Source organism: Schistocerca nitens, chromosome 4, assembly GCF_023898315.1.
Source record: "Schistocerca nitens isolate TAMUIC-IGC-003100 chromosome 4, iqSchNite1.1, whole genome shotgun sequence".
Taxonomy (NCBI): domain Eukaryota; kingdom Metazoa; phylum Arthropoda; class Insecta; order Orthoptera; family Acrididae; genus Schistocerca; species Schistocerca nitens.
The window spans coordinates 161,564,857-161,589,774 of record NC_064617.1 but is presented as its reverse complement, the minus strand read 5'-3'; the positions used below and the strand labels follow the sequence as shown (position 1 = coordinate 161,589,774).

At 35.7% G+C, this 24,918-nt stretch overlaps 1 protein-coding gene across 1 annotated transcript in view; it reads right to left on the bottom strand.

The window, feature by feature from the left end:
* LOC126252177 (carcinine transporter-like) overlaps positions 1–24,918 on the bottom strand; it is a 165,185-nt gene that overhangs the window by 74,511 nt on the left and 65,756 nt on the right. The window contains exon 4 of the mRNA XM_049953047.1: positions 13,959–14,116. Coding sequence (XP_049809004.1) covers positions 13,959–14,116 — 158 coding nt within the window. The remainder of the gene's footprint in view (positions 1–13,958; positions 14,117–24,918) is intronic.

The window sequence follows — 24,918 nt, the reverse complement described above, 5'->3', positions numbered from 1 at the left end:
AACATGATATTGCTTATAGAGAAAATAAATATTTAGAAAAAGGATATATAGCTGATAAAGAACTTCGATAAGCTGCAAAAGAAAGAATGTATGCAAATGATGCTTCATTTTGTGAAAAAGTAGCAGCAACAGCAGTTAGAGGAATAATGCATGGAAAACAAAATTTAGGTATGGGAATTAATGTTGATGAAAATGTTTGGGGATTATAAATTTAAAAAATCTTTATACATTTTAACTACATAAAAATCATTATTAAATTTTTAATTTTATAAATGAATAACTTTACAATTGATTATACATTGTACCTAAAGGGAAAACTATACCAAAGTGAATTAAATTAAAGTTAAATAATGAACAATTAAATGCAATTGAACCATTTTACAGATTTTCAAAAAAGGAATAAAGAAAAGAAAGTTGACGGAAATTTACTTATTACATTGGCTGTTCCTGATGTAAAAAAATTATTGAATATCTAAAAAAAAGACAGAGGGTAAAAGATTGACACAACATGCATTCAGATGTTTACCATTACTATTAGCTGCATTACCATATACAGCCACAGTTCATTTTTTAGCTGTTGGATCTGCAGCTATAGCAAATACATTATTAAATAAAAGAAAGCTGATAAAGAATTAGAAGAACAAAAAAGACGTAACTTACAAATGGAGAAAAAAGCTGCTGGTAATGGAATAACAGAAACAAATAAAAATATCCAATAAGTAATTGATAAATATCCTAATGCATTAAGTAATTTTGATATAGAAGAACTTAGGAAACAATTAAAAATTAAACACCTTTGTGATGTATATATGATTGATGTATTAGTAACTAGACAATTAAAAATTGAATGTGGTATAGTTAATTTTGATACAAATGATAATCCTGGTACACAGTGGATTGGTTATTATAATAATAAATATAAAAATGTTGTTTTTGATTCATTTGGCTGTAATATACCAAAACAATTAGTTAACTATTGAGGAAAAAGTGAACTATATTACAATACAGAAAAAAAATGTATAAAGTAATATGTGGTCATTTATGTTTATTCGTTTTAAAATTATGATGTGATAATTATAATTATGATTTTAATAATATTTTAGATTTAATGTGTTAATGGAAATGTATTGTCAGACATTACTGGACCACTAGAGAGTCTTATTAACAAACAACTATATGCAAAACTTGATCACAAAATAGAAAGTGTTATGAAACAACTGAACAAAGAATTACATGCGGTTTTTAAAGTAACTAAATCTTATGTTGATTTTGAAAGTAGAAGATTAGTAGATTCAAAAGCTCCAATTAGTGGTTAAGATGCTGTAATTAAACAATACTTAGAAATAGAAAATGCTATAAAAACTGAATACACAAGCATTTTAACCCAATTTAGTAACTATGTCAACAATACACAATTTAATGAAAAAATTAATCAGATTCATCATGATAACAACAACACATTTAAGATTTATTTGTAGGAAATTGAAATATCTTTGAATAACCATGTTAATAAAGAAGATTATAACAAGATTCTTTCAGAGTTAAACCAAAGAAATTGTATTATAGATGGTATTTTGGAACATAATAATGAATAAATAAAGGATACAAAAAGAAATCTTTTTAATGCATTGGATGAAATTGATTCAGTATAAAGTTTTGTTAAATCATTAGAATCAGAAATTAAAAATAGCTTAGACAAAACCATAGGTAAAGATCTAGAAGTAATGTAAAAATCAGATTAATTTTAATTTTATCAAATTTTTGTTATATGTATAAATGGAAAATCCTACATCACATGATTATCGTATTTATTATTTAAAGTGTAAAAAGTTCACTGATACACATAATTCACATGGAGTAACAAGTAAAAATGAAAGAAATGATATCTAAGGTCTCTGTACAATAGGAAAAAATAAAAAGAGAAAAGTTGTTAAAAAAATTATGTAATAATATTCGTGAAGATGTAATTAATTAATTACATAAACCATTGAGAAAGAATTTTAAAAGAAACAATGTTGTTTCTTTTGGTACAGATGATTTGCGGTAAGCTGATTTAGTTGGAATGGCTTTATGTAATTTAAAAGGTATTTTTTAAACAAACAAAGGTTATAAATATTTATTGACCATAATAGATGTTTTTTCAAAACATGCAATTGCTGTTCTTATTAAAGATTGGAAACATATAAATATAGTTCACGCTTTTCAAAAAAATGTTATAGGTAGAAAACTATTTAATTTACAAACGGATAATGGTACAGAATTCTATAACAAAGAATTTAAAGAATTAATGAAAAATATATCATTAATCATGATTCTAATTTTTCAGAATTAAAATTATCATTTGTTGAACTATTTAACAGAACACTTAAAAAAGAAATGGGGAAGAAATTTGCTTTACAAGGGAACTATAAATGCTTAAACGTAATTAAAGATGTAGTTGTTGAATAAAATAATACAAAACATTCTACAATAAGAATGAAACCAAAAGTAGTAAAAGAAAGAAACTTAAAAATAATTAACGCTGTATCTAGTCAGAGACTAAAGTCTGCTTCAGATGATACTTGGTTAAAAAAAGTGATAAAGTGATAATTAGTAAATTTAAAGGTCTTTTTGAAAAGGCTATGCAGCTAATTGGTCAACAGAAATTGAAGATGTCATTTATTCTAATCCAATTACATATAAATTAAATGATATAAAAGGACATTTTTACGAACAAGAACTACAACAAAGAAATGTCCAGATGTATACTTAGTTGAAAAAAAATTAAAATGAACAGTTGGGTAAATAAAAATAAAGTTATATTATAAAAGTTCAGTTTGATAATGAAGACTAATTAAATCATTAATCAATTAATCTTGTGTATAGTTATTCAAAATTTTGAAATAGTTCAGATGACAGACAATACTTAAATTTAGTTTCATTCATTGATACAGATTTATGGAATTAGGACTATAGTTCAATCCTAACATTTCTTCATAATTTGGATGTCTATGTTCAGTTTTATATAGTTGCTTCCGTAAGCTTTTTTTGTTGTGTTGTAATGACATAAACATATATTCATCTATATCATCAAATAATTTTAAAAGAATTAATGTTGGTCTTAAACCTCATCGTATGTTTTAGGAACTACATGTGGTGCTGAACTATTCTTCATTTCTTGTAACTATTATTTCTGAAGCAATATTAATTGTTTCTCTCAAATTTTGAATATGAACATCTATCATTTCAATTCTAAGATGTCTTAATTAAATTATTTCTGTGTTTAATTTATACATTTCTTGTAGTTGTAGTATACAATTATCTTTGTCTTTTATTTGGTATTGATACACATGAATAATCTCTTTTTATAATCTTATATTCACAATGTTTTCTAATTGAGGGTAAATTCTCATTAGTAATCAATTTTGTTAATTGTTCAGCTTCTTCTTTTTTAGAAGGTGAAATTAGTGAATGTAATCGAGATTCATTGATAAATATTGAAGATTTTTCATTTCCTTTTAACCCCGGTAATTTACCGGGTATAGATACTCGTTCATATTTTACTTTTCATCGATATCAACATGTTTTCTAATTGCATCGTCTGTATCTTTATACTCTAGTATCTGTACAACATCTTTTGCTTTAAACTATTATTTTCTTAATTGTTAATCATGAAAACTTGTTTGTTGTTGTATGTAATCTTGTTGTTGAACAGATCTACAATTGATTCCATTTAAGAGAAATATTGTTTTTACTTTTACAAATAATAAACAGTACCTCAAGTTTGTTGTTTGTATTTATGATTCAATTAAATTGTAAATGAAAAAACTTTATGTATAATATTATTTTTAATTCTATTTAACAGAATATACCTCTGTTGTTGTTTGTGAAAATAATAGTAGCCGCACCAGGCTTTGGACTGCAAAATAATAAGGCAGCTAAATATTTTTTTGATTTTGGTTACTTATATATTTCACCAAAAACTGAAATAACCCAAGTTAGTGATGAATTAGTAAGATAATCATTAATGTTTCAACTAACACACAATCTTGAGGTAACTGCTGAATTTAGTGAAGAAATGTTATGTTTTATGAAAGGAACTAGATGTGATGTGCAACATTTATTTGATAGTTATAGAACTAGTATGTATAAATGAAATAAAAAGAATATAAAATGGAATTATAAAGGAGCAAGTAAAAGAGTAATATAATTATCAAATAAAGATTTTAGTTTATGGCAGAAACGTAATGGTATTAAGTTTATTCATGATATCAATGATACTGATACTTCAACTACAGGTTAAAGACATGGAACACAAACAAATACACCAACAACAGAAACAACTAATAATACTACTACTACCACATCACCTCTAACAACTCAACCATTTGAATCATTATGCAAACTTAAAAAACTGTGATCCCGTACCATTTACAATTAGAATCTTGTATATTTTTCATAAGTCGGATTCGACAATGAGAATAAACCACAATTAATAACTACCACAAGATTTAGAAAAAATAGATGGAATATATCAAAGATAAAGTGGTTAAATAGTAATAAATGTTGATGATATCTTTTATAAGGTAAATTTACACACATTACAGCTAATTTAAGGAATTCAAAAAAATAACTACAATATGATTATGTAAAAATATATTTTATTAAATAATGTAATAAACACTTATTCAGGAATAAAATTTTTATTCTTTAACGAGTATTTCTATGTAGAATTAGATGAATGTACTTTTAAATAAAAATCACAGGGAACTACAACTAGAAAATTTCCAGGATTGCCACCAAAAATGAATTCTGCATTTAGATATACAAATTATTTGTTGTATTATTTCAAAGATGATATTTTTTATGAATACAGCGAATTTACAAAAAGAGTAGATAGAGGTGGTACAATTGATTTATCTTTGACTGTCAAAAAGCATCTGAATTAATCCCTAAAGTAATAAATGTATTGAAAGATTCAGTACTAAACTTACAGGATTTAATTTCTTTATAAATCTAATAAAATTATTTTCTTATAAAAGGAGAACCAAAACGAAATGCGAACTAAAGTAAAAGAAACTTATGTACTAATGGAGTGATGTAAAAAAGATACTCAATGTCTTATTTTTTAAGTGATGAATATAATAACCTATTTGTTAAAAGAAGCTGCAATCATATTCTTCAGAAAGAATGCATTGACGAGTGCTTAAAGGAAATATAAAATAGTCCTCTGTGTAGAACTATTATTAAAAACAATGAACGATTATGATGATGATTATTGGTGTTAATTTTTTTTAAACTAATTTATATGAGTAATTTAAAATTTAAAATTTTTAAAATATTTTTAATAATTTTTTTCTATATAAATGGAGCAAGTTGAACAAGATTATTCTATAAATACTAAATTTTGTAAATATTGTGATACAGAGAAAACAGTTGATAATTCTAATTTCCAAAAATACTTAAAAGATTGTTATAGAACTGTATGTAAGTCATGTTTAAATAAATATCTTGTAAAACATTACATAAAAATTGAATTCCATGTGTATGTGGAAAAAGTGTTTCTGAATATTATTTCAAGGAAGATGTAAGACGAAATCCAAGTGAAGAACATACGAAGATAGAAAATGAATCTACAATGAATAATGAAGAAGTTATAACTGAAGAAAAAAGGAAATCTAATTTTATCAAAATATGAAAGATTTAAATACTTTTTACATAAGTCCAGCACATAAAGATAAACATATAATAAATGTATGAAATGTACCTTACAATATATTAAGAATAAGAAAGCTTTAACTTTGAATAATAATCCTTTGTGATTAATTATCTAACCACCCATTAAATAACTATTATTTTATTAATAATAGTAATTTTTACTAATCTAATAACTTTTTGTAATACATAAAAAGGCTAACTAATTCTTTAGAAACTAATTCATTGTTAAACTGAATAGTAAACTAAATAGGAAACCAATTGTATTAAAAACTAATTGTGACAAACTAATTGATTTAAAGCTAAATAATAAACAAACTGATAGTAAAACAAATTCATTAAAAACTAATTTATTTCTAAACTAATTCTCTATTTGATTAATTATTTATTTTATAATAATCTGTGTGCATCTATTAAATAATCCTCATTTTATTAATAAAAATAATTTTTACAAATCTATTTAACTTTTTTGTAATAAATAGATGAGCAAACTGGAACATAACATTTCTGTTCAACTAGATCAAATTGCTTACCGATTGCAATGGTATACTGTTGCAAGACTTTGTGAATTGTGTAAAGAAAACAATTTACGAGGATCTTCAAATTTATGATAAGCTGATTGAATTATATTTATTATTAAAACTACCTGGCAGATTAAAATTATTATTAATCGTACTATTATTATTAGTAATCATCCAAATATTGTTAGAAATTTTATGCCTGTAGCAAGTGAAAATAATACTAATATTAAACTACCTTGCAGATTAAAACTGTGTGCCTGACTGATACTCAAACTCGGTATTTCTGCCTTTCGCGGGCAAGTGCTCTACCATCTGAGCTCCCGAAGCACTTCGGTAGCTCAGATGGTAGAGCACTTGCCCGTGAATAACGATATTTACAATGTTTTTCTAACTAAAGAAGATAAACCTTCAAATGGAATCTTTCCATTTCATACAAATGTATTTTGAAAACCAAATGATGTAAAATCAATTTAAGATTACTTATTTGAAAAGGCATTTGGAAAGACGTTACAAACTAAAAATTTAGAAAATAATATGTATATTCTTGATCCTAATCGTTCCTTAAATTCAGTAAATACCAAATTTTTAAGATTGTTAAAGACTATTAGAAAGTGCATCATAGTATAGAGGTAAATTTCAATTTATATTGTGATTATAAACTACAAACAAATGAAATAAATGAAAAGTACAAGAATTTGGACAACAGACACCAAATAATACTGTTTTAACAGGAGAAGATTTTAATATGATATTCAAATATGGTAAAAGACATATTTTAGAAAAATATCTAATTTTCAAGCACAACGATCTGGATGGTCATGAAATACAATTATTGGTTTACAATTAACAATTAACAAATATGTTCCTCTGAGTCGATCATCTTATATTTACCTGAAGTAATTAAGAACAAAAAAGCTCATATTATTGTGAAAAATAATGATAAAAAATGTCTTTTGTGGTCCATAAAATCACCTTTGCTTCCTGTAGAAAAAAATGCTGAAAGAATAACAAAATATAAAGAAGTTGGTCTTGATAAAAAACTTGAAAACATTGAATTTCCTGCAGTGGTTCATCATATTCCAAAAATAGAAAAAATAATTATTCTATGTATTAATGTTTATTCATGTGATGATGAAGACGAAAGTTGTCAAGAGTATCCATTAAAAGTAACAAAAGCTAAACAGGAAAAACATGTAGGTCTACTTTATTGGAAATAAAAACAATCCTCTAGTTTATACAGGACCAAATTGTCATTAAAATTTATAGAATGTATAAAGCAAGAAGTTGAAGAAATTGGAAGAATTTATTCTGAAATTGAAGAAATGAAACCACTTCATCTTGATGAATATAATATTTATATGAAATCAACAATTTGTACACTATGTAAATGTCCTTATACAAAAAAATGTACATTTAACTGGAAAATTAATTGCTCCATTATGTAGTATGTTTAATTAAAAACTAAAACAGCCTAATTTAGTACCTATTTATTTTCAAAATATATCTGGATTTGACTCTCATCTTTTTGTAAAGGATCTGAGCTATGATGATACAGGAATAGAATTGATACCAAATAATGAAAATCAATACCTTAGTTTTAGTTAGTATACAAAACAACTGAAAATGAGATTTGTTGATACATTTCGATTTATTTCTACTTCACTTGATTAAGTATCATCAAATTTGAATAAAATCAATTAAAGATATTAAGAAGTTTTTTTCTCTTGAATTATATACCTTAGTAATTAGAAAAGGTGTTTACTCATATGATTACATGGATTCTTGAAAAAAATTTGAAGAAACGCAATTACCAAAAAAGATACATTTCATAGTGAATTAAATGATTGTGACATAAGTGATGAAGATTATGAGCATTCAAAGTTAGTGTGGGATAAATTCACGGTTAAGAATCTTTGTGAATATAATGATTTATATCTTAAAACTGATGTATTATTGTTACATAATATTTTAGAAAATTTTAAACAAACATAAAATGTAGATTGTTCTTGGTAATTTTGCAGTACCAGGTTTATCTTGGGATGCAATTGTAAAAATTACTGAACCAAATCCTGAATAATTATGTGATTATGATACGCTTCTTATGGTTGAAAAGGGAATAAGAGGTGGACTTTCAAAATGTTGTTAAAGAAATGTAAAAGCAAATAATAAACATTTAAAACATTAAATAATAAAGAAATATCTAATTAAATAATGTGTTTAGAGGCAAATAATTTATATGGTTATGCTATGAATCAATTTTTACCATATGATGGATTAAAATGGGAATTGTACAAGAATAAGTGAAATGTCAGACAATAGTCAAGATGGCTATATATTTGAAGCAGATCTAGAATATCTTACAAAATTACATTTTTTATGTAAAGATTTACTGCTAGCTCCTGAATCAAAATTTATTCCAGGTGCAAATTAAAGTTAATTAATAAAAGTTAATTAATAACTACTTTGTATAAAATGTGTAATTATGTAGTACATTATCGAAGTCTTAAACAATAGTTATTTTAAGAATGAAACTTACAAAAATATATAAAGTTTTAAAATTTAAACAATCTCATTGGTTAAAGAAGAATATAGATCAAAACACACAGTTAAGAACTTAAGCTAAAAATGATTTTGATAGAGATTTCTGTAGATTAATGAATAATTCTGTATTTGGTAAAACAGTGGAGAATATGAGAAAGACAAGATATAAAATTAGTTTCAAATACTATAGAATGTGATAAACTTCTAGCTAAACCAAACTTTAAAAATAGAACTACATTTACTGAAAATCTTGCTGCTATTTATATGAATAAAACTAAAATAATACTTAATAAAAATATTTGTTGGATGAAATATACTTGATTTATCTAAAGAATTAATGTATGATTTTCAGTACAGAGTTATGAAACCTAAATATGGAGAAAAGATTGAGTTACTTTATCAAGATACTGATAATTATCTTTATAATATTAAAACTGAAGATTTCTAAGAAGATAATTAATCAGTGATTGATTATTTTGATACAAGTGATTATCCAACTTAATATATACATAATAGTCCACAAGCAAACAAGAAAGTTGTTGGTAAACTGAAAGATGAATATAATGGAACAATAATGGTCCTTACTCATTCCTGAAAATCTAATAAAAATTACTATATATAAATCTCATAAATTTTATTCTATATAAATGGAGACGACTTGAATCAATAAGCTAAATAATTTAAGTATTTCTAAAGAAATTAGAAAAGTAAATGAGGTAGAGATAAATGTATTATATAATATCATTGACTGTGAATATTTAAATACTAGATTTGGAAAACAACTTTGTCTAGATCTTAATAATGACTTTAAAGTTAATTTACCAAATAGATTTTCTAAATTAGTAGTATATTTTGATTTTGATATAATTAAAAGAGGACAAGTAAAATTAAAATATGAAGGAATGAAAAAAGGTAAAAATATAAATAATGGAATTCATGATATAGAATTCTCAATGTAAAAAATTTGCTTCAGATAACTAATACATTACTTATGTTCACAATGTAAAATAATTTTATATACTTATTCTTTAGTATAATTTTAAGAAACACTTTATTTACAGAAGTCATAAATAGGACAAGTTTTTGGGGGCTACAAAAATGATCTAAAAATGCTTCTTTGTATACTTATTCATAATATAGTTTTTAAAAACACGTTTTTCACAAAAGGTAAACAGGACGATTTTTGGGACTAAGAAAATGTTGTTAAAAATGAGTTACATATATTATTCCTTTGTATAGTCTTAAAAAACACGTTTTTCACAAAAGTAAAAAATAGGACAATTTTTGGGGCTAAGAAAAAGTCATAAAACATGTTTTTAAAAAATTGGGTTTTTTAATAATACTTAATTCTCTAATTACATTACATTCACCTATGGGAAATATATGTAAAGTAAATGATTTTTTATAGCTATTACTATATTATATTATATCATATTATTATTATGTAAAAGGGATACTAGATAAAAAATGTATGTTCTGGATAACAAACGATATCCTTATTTTCTTAAAATGAGCTAGTGAGCCAGAACATACATTTTTTTATCTACTCAAGATACTTATCCGCTCCCCACCTCAAATTTCCCACTGTACTAGTGTGGCACGCACAAAGCACAGCGAGATAAACTGTGCCATAAACCCAACGCCGCGTGATCTGTTGCAGGTGCTTGTCGCATCCCAGTCATGTCGCATCGCTATTTCCCCAATCCCATTTGAACCCGTGAAGTTACAAAAATGCGCACTTCACTGCGTGGCGCCACACACGCTATACATGTCTCAATTTGCGCCTAGCCTAAGACAGAAGAGTACTGAGGAATATGCCCTGAGATATATGTTGATGATCATGATGAAGGTAAGACCGTTACAGAAGGGTACTGAGGAGAATTCGCTGAAGAATATGTAGATGATAATGGGTGTGAATGTACACTACTTTATAAAAAGTATTTGTGGACATTTTATTTATTTACATTTTCTGGCCTTCAATGCGCCACTCTAGCTAACTTTATATAAAGAATTTTCCAGTTTTCTGTCAGCCAAGTACTTCATTCTTTCCGATCTTATCCCTCTTTCTTCATTGGAAATCACCCTTTCTATTGTCTGCTTGTTGCTTCTCGTTTGGAGTCCGGTTTGTTTCGTGGTTTTATCAGGTTTGTTTCTTCGGTCTTCCAATGTTATCTGTAGCTCATCCGTATCATCTTTGATTTATGTAATCTACTTTATGTTGTACTTACTATTGCACAATTTTTCTATTATTCTCCTGATTATCTTGTTCTCTGGTGTTCTGATTACATGTCCAAAACATAAAATGCGATACGCATTAGTGGACATTAATATGGGGTCTGTCTACCAATTGCCTCTCTTTTTAGTCATTGGTCCTCTGAGTTGTTTCATGCAGCCACCAACAAATTCGTCCCTTTTGCCAAACTCTTTATTTAAGTTTAGCAATTGCTATCTACATACTTATCTGTTGGGTACATTGCAATCTCTGTTTTCCTCTACAGATTTTGCCCTCTACGGTTCTATCTAATAACGTGGAAGGTATTTCCCTGTGGTTTTCCGTGCACCCTATCATACTGTCCATTTTTCTTGTCTGTTCCTATGTTTGTCGGTTACGCAGAGTACCTCCTGTGACCTTACCTTACTGGTCCACTTCATTTTCAACATGCTTCTGTAGAGCGACATCTAAAATGTTTCGATCCGCTTGTTTTACCGTTTTCCCAAATTCCTTGACCGACTACCATGCCATCACGTGCTCCAAGTACATATTCTCAGAAATTTCTTCTTCAAATTAAGGCCTACATGTGATACGAGTAGACTTCTTTTGGGCAGGAATACCTTTTTGCTTGTAGTACTCTGTTTTCTACATCCTCGTTGCATCAATCTGTTTTTTTTTTTTTTTTTTTTTTTTTTTACGTCCTCCTTTGCATCAAACGTCATAGGTTATTCGCTTCCAAGAAACCACAATTCCTTAGCCTCGTCTACTCTACCCCGTTATCACCAAGATTGATCTTAAGTGTCACACAGATCTCATTTACGTTATGCGTAACTACTCTTGTCTTTCTCCTGTTCACTCTCAGTTACTATTCCGTAGTCATTAGACGTCTTCATTTTCAGTGAGGATAGCAACGTCATCAGTGAATCTCAACAATGATATCCTTTCACCTTGAATTTTAATCCCAATCTAGAACCTTTCATTTACTTTCGACATTGCTTCTTCGATGTACGAATTGAAGAATAGAAGCGAAACACTTCATCCTCGTCTTACACCCTTCTAATCCGAGCACTTGAGTACATATTTAATAATACACGTATTACCATATGGCTTATACTTTTTTCTCAAAATTTAGGACAACTTGCCGACGTTCTGTCTCATCCCAAAGGTGATCCATTGTGTTGGAATCGGTTATCTGGACAGGTCAGTCCGTTACAGGAATGCTGGTTGTCACAAATCGTTGATTCACAGATGCTGCTTTATGACTGGTTGGAATGTCATGCTTATACCAACAACGTCTCTGAACTGTTCCTCTAACGTACTATATGGAGTAAAATGTGCTTATATCTTAATCAGTTACCGTTTTTCTAAGCATAATATGGGGACCCACTTTGTAACACCCACTCCTCCGTAATTCACTCTTGTCATTATAAGGTAACGTTCCCCAGGCACTGCCAAACCCAAACACTTCCATTAGATTTTCACCTGTTCAATGACGCCAAATCACTCGGTTCCAGCCATCTGCTGTCCAGTGGCGTCACTCCTTACAGTACATTAAGCTCAGCTTGGCACTGATTGCAGAAATGTTTTGGCTTATGAGGAGGTGTTTGACCACTGTGCCCACTACTCACTCTGTTATCTGGGCTTCTGCTAGCACCATGCACCCCGTGGGCGATTCCCTTCCGGTTATTTGTATCCTCCCACCGCAATCCTCAATTCTCCTGTGCGTCAGTACGTGAGGTCGGTGTGATTTTGGGTTAGTTGTGGTTGTTCTTCTCGTTCCTGCATCACAGTCACATCACCAACAGTCGATGTGGCCAGTTTGAAATCACTTGTAATATCTCAGATACGTTGATGAATAGGATAAATCCAATAATCAGGCAATGTTCGAAGTCACTGAGATATCCTGACCAATCCCATTTCCCATTACTGCCTTCCAACTGCCAATACAATACGCCCGCCTCCTTTTATACTGGCGAGGTAGATTCTCGTGACAACTTGTCGTAAACTGCGCATTACGTAGGGATGCCTAATTACGATTAATTAGGGTCTACTGCCGATATCCCTACATTTCGAAGATAGTCGCTAAAGAACGCAGATACTTCTCAGTGTTGGTACAACGTAAATTTTATTCTAAATAGGAATGACTGAGCATTTTCGACATTTTCGAATATTTCCAAATAGCGCATCCTGTAGAGTTATAAACGCGGAAGCTGACATATGTCAAAAGAGTTGACAATTATACAGCATTTATTACAGTCTGGTACGTAAATGATTTATTAATTTTTCAGAAAAAAAAATTGCAATCTTACAGCCGTAAATTATGAAGCTACGGCATTCTAATCTCAAATATCTTGTTTCTGTTGGGTCAAATGGCTTTGAGCACTATGCGACTTAACTTCTCAGATCATCAGTCGCCTAGAACTTAGTACTAATTAAACCTACCTAACCTAAGGACATCACACACACCCATGCCCGAGGCAGGATTCGAACCTGCGACTGTAGCGGTCGCTCGGCTCCAGACTGTAGGGCCTAGAACCGCACGGCCACTCTGGCCGGCTCTTGATTCTGTAATAGGAACGTTTTATGTCAGCTGCTCCCTGGTCTTGGCACTACTGTTTCCTGTCCTGATGTTCTACTCCCTTTAGAAGGCCCATCAAGTCTTCTAGGAAACACTTACGGATAAAGCATTGGACTGAGTGTGAGACTCAACGCCAAGTGAACATCAGGATCACAACATGGGCAATTTGATTTCGAGACTTATACTAGCTAAGATATCTCCATTTTGTTGCCTTTGAATTTGCTGATTGGATAACATATAACTGCATTTATTGACAAGACCTATCCTCATACGTCTTCCATAAATTTGCTGATGCCATTATGGTGACTTTTTGGTGTTATTTCTATCTCCTGAAGTTCTGAGAACAGTTAGTATGTAAACCATAGTGCTTAAACGTTGTTGTGACAGCAGCTGAGTGTGTTGATGCACTTACCGACAGACAAGGCAGATTCATGCATAGGTCCGGCCGCTGCTGATACAAGGGACTGTGCCAGGATGAACAGCACCAGGACGTCTGGTGTGAGGACCAGCACCAGTCTGCTGATAACGTGGGCAGCCAGGCAGAGGAACTGCAGGAGCTGCCGTCCGTACCTAGAATCATAAACGAAAATGAACAACGTTGCTCAGCGTCAGGAGGGTGAATTTCGTACTTATTAAGGCGTTCATACTGTTATTACTAATCCCCTCAAGAGATTCAGGAAAACTAACATACTATTCTGCTGTTCTGTCAGGATGTATTGCACCAGGAGCAGCTCCATCGACGATTAAGGATTCTAGCTACGGAGGTAGGACCATACTATGGGGTTAGAGATGCCTAGTAATCTGAGTAACTTGCCTCTTCGCAAGTAACCTCGACACGCTAACGCTTCGTGTCAGCATCCCCTTGACGAAACCACACAAGTCGCTGATGGCCAATGGGTCGCGATAAATAAGGTTCTGCTGAACCTGCTCTGATACTGGCGAGATATTGCGAGACTTGAATTAACATTAATTGATATGTAGAAACCGCGTAGCAGAGTGAAGATTAAAGAGAGCAGTAACTGTGAAGTTGCAGAATTTGGCTCAATTCCATTCGGAAATTGTCCAATAAGCGTTACAGTTGCGAAATTCTCTGTATCCTCCTCATCTTTACATGAGCAAGCCCATGTACATCTAATTTTCTTATCACATTTATAATAATCAAATAGTACAGTAAAATATTGATAGGTGATACCTTGTAAATGCCTAAATGTTTGTGTTACGTTACAATATTTGTTTGAGGTACCGGTACCCCGCGGGTGGCGTGCGTCGGATGGAGTTCCTCAGTAGACGTCCATACATCGCAGCAGGTGCTGCATGGAGCTAACAACGCTATAGTGCCAAGGATGACCTAAGAGTACTATGTTGTTAAAGGAAAAAGAATGAATTACATAAAAGCAGACGGCCGGGTTTCAGCTTAGCATTTGATTATATACCTGCACGCAGTCATGCCATAACAGTTAATTGGTAATTCCAAGCCGGCCGAAGTGGCCGTGCGGTTAAAGGCGCTGCAGTCTGGAACCGCAAGACCGCTACGGTCGCAGGTTCGAATCCTGCCTCGGGCATGGATATTTGTGATGTCCTTAGGTTAGTTAGGTTTAACTAGTTCTAAGTTCTAGGGGACTAATGACCTCAGCAGTTGAGTCCCATAGTGCTCAGAGTCATTTTTGGTAATTCCAACTGCAACACGTCATCTGAAGATAATTTTAATAGAAGGTAGTTAATTAACTTTGATTAATAGAACGATGAATGGCGGGATTATTCCCATCGTTCACTTGGTAACCGCGTTGAGAAGCGAATATTCTAAGAAGATAATACTAGAAGAGGTGCTGCAGAAGACTGATCAGGGTTGGGAAAGTGTGCTTTATAAAAATAGCCGAAAGCTTGTAACCATTTTTGTATTTAACATACAACCACAATGTTCGATTTATTTAATAGCGGTGTTGTTAAGCCGTAATTCAATTATGTGTGCGTCTTGAGTATGATGTTTACAACAATGATGAACCTACGTTGTTCAGAAATAGAGAAAAGTTTATGTAAATATAAAGGTGCGTTTAAATGCTTCACTACTTGAATATTAAACGATTTTCAAATAATTGCGGAGAGAAATATGCACTGACCAGCCAGAACATTATGTCCACCTCTGGCACGCATAACAGCGACGACGCGTCGTGGCATGGAAGCAGTGAGGTCTTGGTAGGACGCTGGAGGGAAGTGGCACCACATCTGCACGCACAAGTCTCAGAATTCCCTTAACTTCTGGGAAGGGGGCTGTAGCTCTGATGCCACGTTTAGTCACATCCAAGACGTGTTCGACCTAGTTCTGATACGGTGAGTTGGGGGGATGGGGGTGCCCATCAATTGGAACTGCCACTGTGTTCCTCGAACCACTCCGTCGCACTCGACTTGTGACATGACGTATATCTTGCTGAAAAGTGCCTCTGTCGTCGGGCAACATGATCCTCATGAAGGAGGTCTGCTGCCAATGGATCTCCACGTGAATGTTCCCCTGAGCTTAATGGAGCTGCCGCCAACTTGCCTCCGTCCCGCAGTACAGGTTTCCCTGGAAGGTAATGAATTCGTGCCCCCCCCCCCTCCCCACCCCACCCCCACCCCAATCGGCATGACGAAAAAGGCATCGTGATTCATCAGACCATGACAGCTTTCTGCCACTGCACTGACGTCCAGTACCGATGGTCACGTGCCCATTTAAAGGTATTAGTAAATATCCTGGCCTTAACACTGGTATATGTATGAGTCTTCAACTGCGAGGCCCTTCGTTTGGAGTGTTTGGTGTACCGTGTGTTCAGACAGAATTGTACTCAGCACAGTACTGAAGTCTCATGTTGGTTCCCTCTCATTTCGTCACCTGTCCTATCAGTTTGTCCAGCCTTTGCCAGCATTAAAGTCTGAAGTTATTTCCGCCAGTCCGTCGAATGACCTGTTTTGCGAGTCTGTCCAGCATACGATGTCGGACATTTGTGACGAGGGGTGGCCGCTCAATTCCACGACCAGCATACGATGCCGGACATCTGTGATGAGTGGTGGCCGCTCAATTCCACGACGTCTGGATGTGGTTTCACCTTGGTTTCGCCATGCATTGAAGACACTCATCACAGCAGTCAAGTCGGGCAGTTTTCCAATTGTTCATGTGGAGTCTCTCTGCCATCAAAACCTGCCCTTGGTGAAATTCAAATGGATCGCGTGCTGTCCTCGTTCAGCAGACGGGCAGCAAGCTCATCATGCACCGTGCTTGGATCAATGTGGCACTCATTCCTCGCTAGGTGACGTCGCTATCGCCTGGGCTTATATGTCGATAGTAGGCCGCTGATCATAATGTTCCGTCTCATCTGCCTATGTATAAATTTGAGGTAAGGGACTCCAGAGTGGAAATGAAAGGCTCGAAAGTTATGTAAGTGAAAGCTATATGAATGCGTGATGTCTGTTCTATCCGACTTATCCAAAAGAGCAGACACCACACGATATCCGCAGCTGTCATACATACACTACAGGCCATTAAAATTGCTACACCAAGAAGAAATGCAGATGATAAAAGGGTATTCATTGGACAAATATGTTATAATACAACTGAAATGTGAATACATTTAGACGCAATTTGGGTGCATAGATCCTGAGAGATCAGTACCCAGAACAACCACCTCTGGCAATAATAACGGCCTTACTACGCCTGGGCATTGAGTCAAACAGAGCTTGGGTGGCGTGTACAAGTACTTCTGCCCATGCAGCTTCAACACGATACCAAAGTTCATCAAGAGTAGTGACTAGCGTATTGTGTCGAACCAGTTGCTCGGCCACCATCGACCAGACGTTTCCAATTGGTGAGAGATCTGGAGAATGTGCTGGCCAGAGCAGCAGTCGAGCATTCTCTGTATCCTGAAAGGCCCGTACAGGACCTGCAACATGCGGTCGTGCATTATCCTGATGAAATGTAGGGTTTCGCAGGGATCGAATGAAGGGTAGAGCCACGTGTCGTAACACATCTGAAATGTAACATCCCCTGTTCAAAGTGCCGTCAATGCGAAGAAGAGTTGACCGAGACGTGTAACCAATGGCCCCCATACCATCACGCCAGGTGATACACCAGTATGGCGATGACGAATACACGCTTCCAATGTGAGTTCACTGCGATATCGCCAAACACGGATTTCACCATCATGATTCTGTAAACAGAAGCTGGATTCATCCAAAAATATGACGTTTTGCCATCCGAGCACCCAGGTTCGTCGTTGAGTACACCTTCGCAGGCGCTCCTGTATGTGATTCAGCGTCAAGGGTAACCACAACCATGGTCTCCGAACTGATAGTCCATTCTGCTGAAAACGTCGTCGAACTGTTCGTGCAGATGGTTGTCGTCTTCCAAACGTCCCCATCTGTTGACTCAGCGATGGAGACTTGGCTGCACTATGCGTTACAGACATGCGGATACTATGCCTGTCATCTCGACTGCTAGTGTTACGAGGCCGGTGGGATGCAGCACGGCGTTGCGGATTACCCTCCTGAACCCACCGTTTCCATATTCTGCTAACAGTAATTGTATCTTGACCAACGCGAGCAGCAATGTCGCGATACGATCAACCGCAATCGCGATAGGCTACAATCCGATCTTTATCAAAGTCGGAAATGTGATCGTACGCATTTCTCCTCCTTACACGAGGCACCACAACACTGTTTCACCAGGCATCGCCGGTCAACTGCTGTATGTGTATGAGAAATCGGTTGGAAACTTACCTCATGTCAGAACGTTGTGGGTGTCGCCACCGGCGCCAACCTTGTCTGAATGCTCTGGAAAGCTAATCATTTGCATAACACAGCATCTTCTTCCTGTCGGTTAAATTTCGCGTCTGTAGCACGTCATCTTCGTGGTGTAGCAATTTTAATGGCCAGTAGTGTATTATGTAAATTTATGGTGGAGAGGGTTGAAATGACAAAAAGGGGAGCAACTAATAATATCAGCTGCATTCATATGAATGATTCTCCACTTGAGCAATGAATTCACAACCTTCAGAACGGAATCTAAAATTAGTACGCATGGAGGACATAGACGAGGATTCCGAATAGGTGGCGCTAGGTGGGAATGCGAGTCGTCTGTGAAGCGTGCCTTGACGGTCTGCGTATTTCTGATAAACACTGTGTCCGGATGGCACATTAAGCAAGAGATCCTGGAATCGAGTCTTAGTCGGACACACATTTTCACCCGTCGCCGCCGATAACGCATCAAGTTGCGATGCAGCTGACATTATTATTTATTCCATTTTCTTTCCTTTATGCGCCCCGCCCCCCTCCTCACCTTTAATTTACATAATAAATGAAAATTGTTGTGATATCTCTGACAGTGGTCTTCTACTTCCACCTATCTGTTTTTCTTTTTTTTTTTGCGTTTTTTCGGGAGAAGGTAGTAAGGACCAAAACAATAAAGAAAAGCCTAGTAAACAGTGGCTCTAGAGTGCGTATCTTACTTGCTATGAGCTCGTGTTCATCAATGCAACCGTCAAATACATCTCTTCTATTAAACAAGTGGTCATAGCTCTTCTGGTGCTCATTTTGGTGCAATATCCGCAGGTACCTGGATATGGGTGCGACTGTCAGAGCCCGACAGATATGGAGAAACGAAGGAACCTGCCAGGGAAGAGAGTGCCCCGCAGAAGAGTGACTCAAACTAATGGCCGGCAGCGAAACAGGACAGACAGACTACGGACAAGCCAACACGGTAGAACAAGGACAAACAATGTAAACTGCAATGAGGCGCAAAAGAAGCCGGCGGCGCAATAATGACAAAAAGCCCAACAGCAGTGGATAGAAAAATCCAATATGCAACCAAAGAAAGTAATCGGGTGACAAACAAGGTAGTTATCTAGCACTCCTAAAACAGTGAAGATAGAGCTGGCAGTATTAAGTGCGTGCACTGAACTGACACACTGTCGCACTTCTTTGGTTTCTCGGAGCCTCCCACCGAGCAAGGTGGGGCAGTGGTTAGCACAATGGACTCACGTACGGGAGGACGACGTTTCAAATCCGGGTCCAGCCATCCAGATTTAGGTTTTCTGTGATTTCCCTAAATCGTTCCAGGCAAATGCACGGCCGATTTCCTTTCCCTTCCTTGACACAATCCGAGCTTGTGCTAAGTCTGTAATGACCTCGGTGTCGGCCGGACGTTAATGCCAATCGCTTGGACTGGACAGGGTTCATTGGTTCGACGTTTTAATGCGCGTGGGGGACACATTTCCTCTCTTATCCGTCTTCTTGTCGTCTTACTCTGTCTGTGGTACACGAAAATATAATCTTCAATATCGGTGAACAGGAAATAAGTGAAAAGGAAAGATACATGTCAGGGTCAGCTTATAAAAGTTGTTTAAACCGAACAAACTCACTCCTGACAGAGATATTTTATAACATCAAGCATTGCATGAATTATTTCAATTAATTTAGTAAGTGCGACAACCTTCTGGAAAATGCGAAGGTGCCTCTACGCACTTCACTACTCTACGCACTACTGTAGCTTCGTTGTAATAGACTGTGGATTTTATCCTGATGTTTTGCCGGCATGAATCACTGATACATTAATACAGAGCGTCCCGTTAATCCTAATTAATTGGGACCGAACCTTGTTCGGATTACCGATTTGTTCGGATTAGCCGCGAATTACGGTGACGGGTTTCGAGAATCAAGTATATCAAGCAGATAAGTAGGTACACCATGGTAATAAATGGGACAGGTGTGGGAACAATGGCTCACTCTCACTCCCTGCCCTTGTTGATGTGTATTGTTGAGACCTTTGTAGTGTCTGAGCTCAGTTCAATACCAGTTGGCTCGCAAAGCGCTTGGTTATTTTAGTTACCGATCGTCGGCACGCTAAGCGTTGTATTCGTTCAGGTGTAGTGGTGTATGTGTTTTCGTAATGAGTAAACGTAAACATACAACGTTAACTCACAAAGAAAAACTGAATGCTTCGAAGCGGATAGATAATGGTGAGAATGTATCTAAACTGGTGAAGGAACTGGGTGTTGGAAAAGCAACCGTTTGTGATTGGAAGAAGAACCGAGTGAAGCTTGAACAGTCCTGTGCAACGTCTTCGGGAAAACACTCGAAATTCGGCAGACTTTGAAACAGTCCCAGTACGATAAAGTGATGAAGCTCTTTCCCTTGTGTTTACCCAGGAAAGAGACAGGGGAACTCCTTTGAGTGGAGCACTGGTTTAGGAGAAGGTTGTTTACCTGAACAAGTTAATGAATGGTGAGGAGTTTTAGTGAAAGTACAGGTTGGTTGGACAGATTCAAAAAAAACGTCATGGAATCCGTCAGCTAACAGTTACTGGAGAGAAGCTTTCTTAAGACCATGATGCAGCGAAGGAATACTTGGCTGAGTTGCCAAAAATGATGATAGAGCGAAAGTATTCTCCCCAACAAATTTATAATGCTGACGAGACTGGCCTTAATTTTAGGGCATTGCCAACAAAAACACTGGCATCAAAAGCAGAAGATCATGCTCCTGGTTTTAAAATGTCCACAGATCGTATGACTTTATTAGAGTGCACTAACACTGCTAGTAATCTCAAGCAGCCTTTAATGCTGGTGGTCGGCAAATCTGCTAGGCCCAGAGCTTTTGAAAACTGCAACATGAAGTGCCTGCCCGTATATTATCTCAACCATAAAAAAGCATGGATGGATGGTAAGCTGTTCAAAGAATGGTTTTACGGCCAGTTTGTTCTCTTCGTTCGACGGTTTCCTAAGGAGAATAATTTGTCTCCCCGTGTAATCTTTTTGATTGATAACGCGCCACCTCACCACGGCAGCACTGAGGATTGATGTGATGGAGACATTATGGCGAAGTTTTTGCAGCCGAATGTTACACCACTTCTACAGCCGATGGACCAGGGCGTACTGCAAACATTAAAAGTGATTTACAGTAAACAGTTTTCAAGAATGCTGATCTAAGATTATAGCATTCCTTTAGTGAACAAAATAAAAAGATTAATAAGAAGGATGTCGTTTATTGGGCCGCTGAGGCATGGGGATATCGCCCAGGATAAGACGTCGTCAAGTAATTGAACAGTGAGAATAAACGCTAATAACAACACATTCGCATGTATTTAGCGCTGAACAATAAATACAGAAAATAATTTCTGTAAATTCAAGTAAATTTCGAGAGGTCTTCCACATTGAACAATCGGAACTGGAAGTCTGAGTTGCATATAGAGGCTTTCTTCACCTGAGTGCGCGACACACTTGCAACTCCTTATTTGGTAACAACAGTCCGAGCAAAGGCGACAGAGAGCACAGTGGGTGTGCTCAACCTGTCTAGTGGCGATTAGCTGGCCACGTAGAAAAAGACTTTAGTGACAGGCTACGAATATTTCCGCTGGATTCTGCATCACGTTCAGGCGCTGGCTTTATCTGCGGTTCACGCAGCCGGTGCTCCCGCCAAACCTGCTGTGAAGGGTCACGTTCAGAATGTCCGTGAGCTTTGCTGTGGCTTTCACGTCTTATCAAGTTTTATCTTCTACAGGCATAGTGAAGCAGTGGACAATTGACCACATCGAAAAACTTATTTAATTGATAGTATGTAGAAATTGCCTAATGAACATTACATCTACCTTAACTTTAAAAAATATTACCTACAAAGAGATGGTTAATACTTTTCAAAACGTATTTCAGCTTTCGACCAAAATGAAATAAAATCACTGGTGCAATGTTGAAAGTTGGACGTTAAGACTTCTTCGGAAAGTAGGCCAATGATTCTACTGTGGTGTGCATATGTACACTCTCAGTCTGAGATATTAATGTCGTGAATTGTAGGGAGTAAACAGTCGCTAACAGTTGAAAGCAGCCTCTGGTGGAGAGAAGCCATGCGACAGATGAGGTCGCAGACTGCTGTGATTGTGGTAGCAGCACCAGAGGAGACTTTAGTAATAACTGAGGATTTTTAGTAATTTTCCATTTCCAGAATGAGATTTTCACTCTGTAGCGGAGTGTGCGCTGATATGAAGCTTCCTGTCAGATTAAAACTGTGTGCCGGACCGAGACTCGAACTCGGGAACTTTGTATTCTGCGGGCAAGTGCTCTACCAACTGAGTTACGCAAGCACGACTCACGCCCCGTCCTGAAAGCTTTACTTCTGCCAGTACCTCGCCTCCTACCTTCCAGACTTAACAGAAGCTCTCCTTGCGAACCTTGCAGAACTAGCACTCCTGAAAGAAAGAATATTGCGGAGACATGGCTTAGCCACAGCCTGGGGGATGTTTCCAGAATGAGATTTTCACTCTGCAGCGGAGTGTGCGCTGATATGAAACGTCCTGGCAGATTAAAACTGTGTGCCGGACCGAGACTCGAACTCGGGACCATTGCCTTTCGCGGACAAGAGCTCTACCAACTGAGGTACCCAATCACGACTCACGCCCCGTCCTCAAAGCTTTGCTTCTGCCTGTACCTCGCCTCCTACCTTCCAAACTTTACAGAAGGTCTCCTGCGAACCTTGCAGCACTATCACTCCTGAAAAAAGGAGAGCTTCTGTAAAGCTTGGAAGGTAGGAGGCGAGGTACTGGCAGAAGTGAAGCTGTGAGGACGGGGCGTGAGTCGTGCTTGGGTGGCTCAGTTGGTAGAGCCCTTGCCCGCGAAAGGCAAAGGTCCCGAGTGCGAATGTCGGTCCGGCACACAGTTTTAATCTGCCAGGAAGTTTAAATTTTCCATTTTGTTGCACGTACTTGTTGCTTGCTTGCGCACTGCAGGGAATTGTGGCATCCGTGTAGGAGTACACTGCGAGAAATACTGGTAACTTTGTTCTGATCAGACACGAGATTCTTCAATGTAGACATTGTAGAATAATTGAAGTTATTGCTACTGTATCTGCCAAAGAGAATGAAGGGTCTGAGTAAAGTTTGTCAGTGCTTAAATTGAAATTTTCTGCATAAATAAAATAAAAATTTTTCTTGGTTTCCTTCATGTTTTTACATTGCATAACGTTTGTTGACCAAACCTCGCCTGATCACTGACTTTTTACACAAAGAAATGCTAGCAGTTGTATCAGTAGTTATGGGCATGCACTGTACTCTGCATGGATCACAGTAATTCTTTTTCATTAGTTCAATATGTTGCTAGATGCAGCTGCAGCTGCAAGATGAAGTGAACTGTCTGTTGTGTACAGGAGCATTAATGTATTGTTACGAGATGTTACAGAATATTTGTATAATCGCAGGTAGACACCAAAGAATTTGATTTTTCTTGATTTATGGGAAGATTATTAAATTTCTGTTTCTTGTTCTGTCGGAATACTAATATTTTCAGAGATGGGTCTTTAATCACCTCCACACGTCTCTCTCTAGTACAATAATAATTTCAAATAATGTACCAAATAAAGTTTCACCAGGCGACCCTGCCAAGATATCATTTCTTTGGATGATTTCGCAGTTGGACATGCCTCGTCTTGCTACTGCATTTGCAAAGTTTTATCCGATAGTAGTTAGTCAATAGTCGTTGCAAATTATTTTTGTTGCTTGCACGCTACTCAACATTAATTTAAAAACATTTAATTTCAACAGTTTCCTTATTCAGAATTTGTTTGATTATTTAGTAACAGTTAACAGTTTGTGTTAAGACATCTGTTTTGCATTATGTGTCACTTTATCATTCCTACGACAATGACAACTACAGCGGAGGCAGGATCAGACAAGACTGTAGAAGTAGCTCCAAATGAAGTTTCGGAAAATTTGAGATGTACTGTAGAAAATTCTTATCAGGGTGCTGTAGTCAGAGATATTTTGAACATTACTGTAAATAATCAGAGTGCATAAAATAGAATCATTACAGTTACAGACTATTCTGAAACTTCGAAGACGAAAAATCCGTTGATGACTGTTGCAAAAGGAGTCGAAGACTTATCCGGGAGAGAGACGCAGACGAACAATGTTTCAGATAAAATATCAGGCGATACTCAGACGGTTCTCATCGCTGATACCGAAGAATTTCAGTCATTGGACTGTTTTAAAGTAGGGCAGAAGAAAATTAATCAGCAAAATAAACGTAACGTGAGAAAATACTGGAACACCTTGCCAATATCAAAGAAGAGATTGCTTGTGATAATGATGCCAATAGGTTCAATAATTATCATGTTAGAAATCCCAGTCAATGCACTAATTTTGGAAATGACGATCACTTCTCTCGGGTACATAATAAGTTTGCAGGACATTGTTGTTGTTGTGGTCTTCAGTCCTGAGACTGGTTTGATGCAGCTCTCCATGCTACTCTATCCTGTGCAAGCTTCTTCATCTCCCAGTACCTACTGCAACCTACATCCTTCTGAATCTGCTTAGTGTATTGATCTCTTGGTCTCCCTCTACGATTATTACCCTCCACGCTGCCCTC